The following is a 3,563-nucleotide window of genomic DNA, read 5'->3' as shown; positions in this document are numbered from 1 at the left end:
TCGTCAAGACCGAGGTCGCGCCCTAACCCTTCTCTCAATGCCGTCAATGCACCGTAAACCTACTAATATCAAATGCAACCCTAGTCCTCGCTTGCGAAATGCATCTGACGAGAGACTTATATTGAAATGGTTGAGTGTATGGTAGCGTGGACTTTTAAAAAGGCAGCTATAGGCCAGACGTCCGTCCTTTTGGCCGCGGCTATCGTCACGACGTCGACCGCCGTCGCGCCCGCAGCAAAGCGCGTTCGACTGCACGTATGATTTCATCCGTTGCAGTCGCTTCGCTCATCGCCGCAAGCGCTTGGCGAGCCAAACACTGGACGGGTTCGTCCAGAACCACCTGTGGAGTGGTCTGTGCGGCGGTCGAGGCGTCGAGCTACATACTAGTACGGTTGTTTCTTGGTATACTATTGGATGGTGGCGTCGTTGTCGTTGGAGGAGTGTGCATGGGCGTGGGCGCGGGTAGGGCGGTCGTCGGAGCGCAGCTGCAGGGAGCGGGGATGGTTGTGGTCGATCGGCTGCAAAATGGAAAATGAAGACTTTGCGACTGCTCGTTGCGGCGCGTAAAGGCTCGAGTGTAGAATCCATCGAGAACTTTTTTACGTGTATTATACTTGTTTCTTGTATATCGAGTGTTGAAAATGGGAGCTGAACCAACTATCCCTAGGGAGAAACCAGGGGAGAAACCATTCTCTTTGCATTGTGAAAACGTCTACAAAATCGTCGCTAAATGTGGCATCGTGTTGTTATTCGTGGCATGTGCCGCAATCCATCTTTGACAACACATAATTGTCACTGCATGCCTGGCATGCTGACGTGGAGTAGCATTTCATGACCCCCAAAGTGTCCTCTATCACTCTGCCGAGCTGCAGCGATTTCATTTTCCCACTCGATTCGGCGCACGACGCGGCTCGGCGGTCGTGGTGGGCGGCTTACAATCGCGTGGGATTGGTCTAAAATCTTAAAGAAATAGCCAATCGACTGCGTCCATCGCCAAAGCGGCACGGCCGATTACATTCGGCATTGTTGTTGCGTATGCCGAATTGAACGGTGCATTTCGTGGCACGACCGCAACCATGGAGCCGACCGATGACTTTTACAGCGCGTACGACGACCCGACGGGGGCGCCGACGTCGATGACGACGATGAGCTGCGCCATCGAGAACGCCAAGCACATGCACACGCTCTTGGCCTCGCTCCTCCTCGGGCGCAAGAAGGACCAGCTCGTGCGCTGCGACATCGACGCGTCGGGTCCGTGGCATGCGCAGCGCTTCCCGCCTCATGCCATGGCCGCTGTATAGGACTCTACTTTACTGCGCACTCCAAGGGCAAGTCGCTCCAGGTGCGTGGCGTCGTATGCGGGACGCGCGTGGTCATGGTGCAACGTAGATTAAGACGAGCATGGTCAGCGACCTTTTCGAGACCTTCCAGTACTTTGAGGCCGAGGCCACGAGCTTCCGCATCTGCGTCAACCACATCTTGGACGGGCTTGGCGTCTTTGGCACGTCGGCCATGGCGTCGACGGCCGTCACGTGCAGCTACTCGGCGCAGGTCGGTCGCCTCCCTTCCGACACGGACTCGACCTGGGCTCTGTAGGAAGGCGTCTTTTCGATGGTATTGACGGACGATGGCGTCCTCGCCGAGTGCTCGATCAAGACGATGGTCGACGACGAGCACAACGACTGCAGCCTCGGCGTCTTCGAGCGCAGCTTCGAGGGTGCCAAGGTCCTCGGGCACATGATCCTCGCGTCCAACGCGCTCCACGACGCGTGCAGCGAGTTCCATGAGCTGCCGACGGGCGCCGCCGTCGAGCTCGTCTTGCACCCGACATCCTTTGCCTCCAGCAGCGACGACGCCATGTGCTTTCGCATGCAGGCACATACGCCGACGAGCAGCTGCGAGATGGAGCTGCACAAGGACTCGACGGCCATCGTGCAGGTGCAGGTCGAAGCCACGATCGCCGCGAGCTTCCAATGGACGCTGCTGCAAGCCGGTCTCCAAGTCCTCCCAGTCGCGTCCGAGTCGTTCTTGCGCTTGAACGCCCAAGGCTTTTGCTCGATCCAGCACATGCTTTTGCTCGGGAGCCACCGCGCGTTCGTCGACGTCCTCCTGTGTCCCGATGCAGCGTGAGATGCAGTATCTTGAAGGCTATTTAACGGGCAGTCGATCTTTTGTCCGGGAGTTTCTACAGGGTCTCGGTGATCCAGCTGTGAGGAGAACCGACATGGACACGCCTTCCAAGTCGATCACCGCTGCTTGTCCTCGCTTGCGAAATGCATATAACGAGAGACTTCTATTGAAATGGTTGAGTTTATGGCAGCGTGGACAGTCACAAAGGCAGCTCTTAGCCACGCGTCTGTCCTTTTGGCCGCGGCTATCGTCACGACGTCGACCGCCGTCGCGCTCGCAGCAAAGCGCGTTCGACTGCACGTATGATTTCATCCGTTGCAGTCGCTTCGCTCATCACCGCAAGCGCTTGGCGAGCCAACCACTGGACGGGTTCGTCCAGAACCACCTGTGGAGTGGCCTGTGCGGCGGTCGAGGCGTCAAGCTACCTACTGTTGTTTCTTGGTATACTATTGGATGGTGGCGTCGTTGTCGTTGGCGGTGCGTGGGCGTGGACGCGGGCAGGGCGGTCGTCGGAGCGTGGCTGAAGGGAGCGGTGATGGTTGTGGTCGATCGGCTGCAAAATGGAAAATGAAGACTTTGCGACTGCTCGTTGCGGCGCGTAAAAGCTACTATCGAGTGTAGAATCGATCGAGCAACCCTTTGTACGTGTACTTGTTTCTTGTATACCGAGTGTAGAAAATGGGAGCTGAACCAACTATCCCTAGGGAGAAACCATTCTCTCTTTGCATTTGTGAAAACGCCTTCAAAATCGCCGTCTCTAAATGTGGCATCGTGCTGTTATTCGTGGCATATGCCGCAATCCATCTTTGACAACGCATAATTGTCACTGCATGCCTCGCACGCTGACATGGAGTAGCATTTCATGACCCCCAAAGTGTCCTCTATCATGCTGCCAAGCTGGAGCGATTTCATTTTCCCACTCGATTCGGCGCACGATGCGGCTCGGCGGTCGTGGTGGGCGGTTTACAATTGCGTGGGATTGGTCCAAAATCTAAAACAAATAGCCAATCGACTGCGTCCATCGCCAAAGCGGCACGGCCTATTACATTCGGCATTTTTGTCGCGTATGCCGAATTGAACGGTGCATTTCGTGGCACAACCGCAACCATGGAGCCGACCGATGACGAGTACAGCGCGTACGACGACCCGACGGGGGCGCCGACGTCGATGATTTTTATTAGCTGCGCCATCAAAAGCCAGCAATGCTACCCCCCGGCCCCCTCCTCCCCGGCGCAGAGGACCGCTCGTGCGCTGCGACCTGACCGTCGGTCCTGGCTGCGCGCGCTCCGCCCCTGCCTGGCGTGTAAGATCATCTACGCCATCCAGGCAATCCTCCGTGCTGGGTCCAGCAAGCCGGTCGGGCCCTAATAGACACTGTCGCACTCTCAACTTCATATTGAGCCAGCCGATTCGCTTGCTCACCTTGGAGGTTG

General features: G+C 56.9%; 1 protein-coding gene across 1 annotated transcript; it reads left to right on the top strand.

Annotated features, from left to right (window-relative positions):
- Window positions 1-1,076: 1,076 nt before the first annotated feature.
- On the top strand, window positions 1,077-2,189 carry SPRG_16457 (hypothetical protein; the record flags this gene model as incomplete). The annotated part of the gene is made up of 4 exons (XM_012355785.1): window positions 1,077-1,251; window positions 1,302-1,342; window positions 1,390-1,551; window positions 1,597-2,189. 4 exons carry the CDS (start codon window positions 1,077-1,079, stop codon window positions 2,128-2,130), a joined length of 912 nt encoding a protein of 303 aa, XP_012211175.1. The 3' UTR covers window positions 2,131-2,189.
- Between the last annotated feature and the right edge of the window lie 1,374 nt (window positions 2,190-3,563).

Source organism: Saprolegnia parasitica (genome assembly GCF_000151545.1).
Source record: "Saprolegnia parasitica CBS 223.65 unplaced genomic scaffold supercont2.306, whole genome shotgun sequence".
NCBI lineage: Eukaryota > Oomycota > Saprolegniomycetes > Saprolegniales > Saprolegniaceae > Saprolegnia > Saprolegnia parasitica.
Note: the sequence above shows the minus strand (reverse complement) of the source record. Positions and strands in the feature narration are given on the sequence as shown.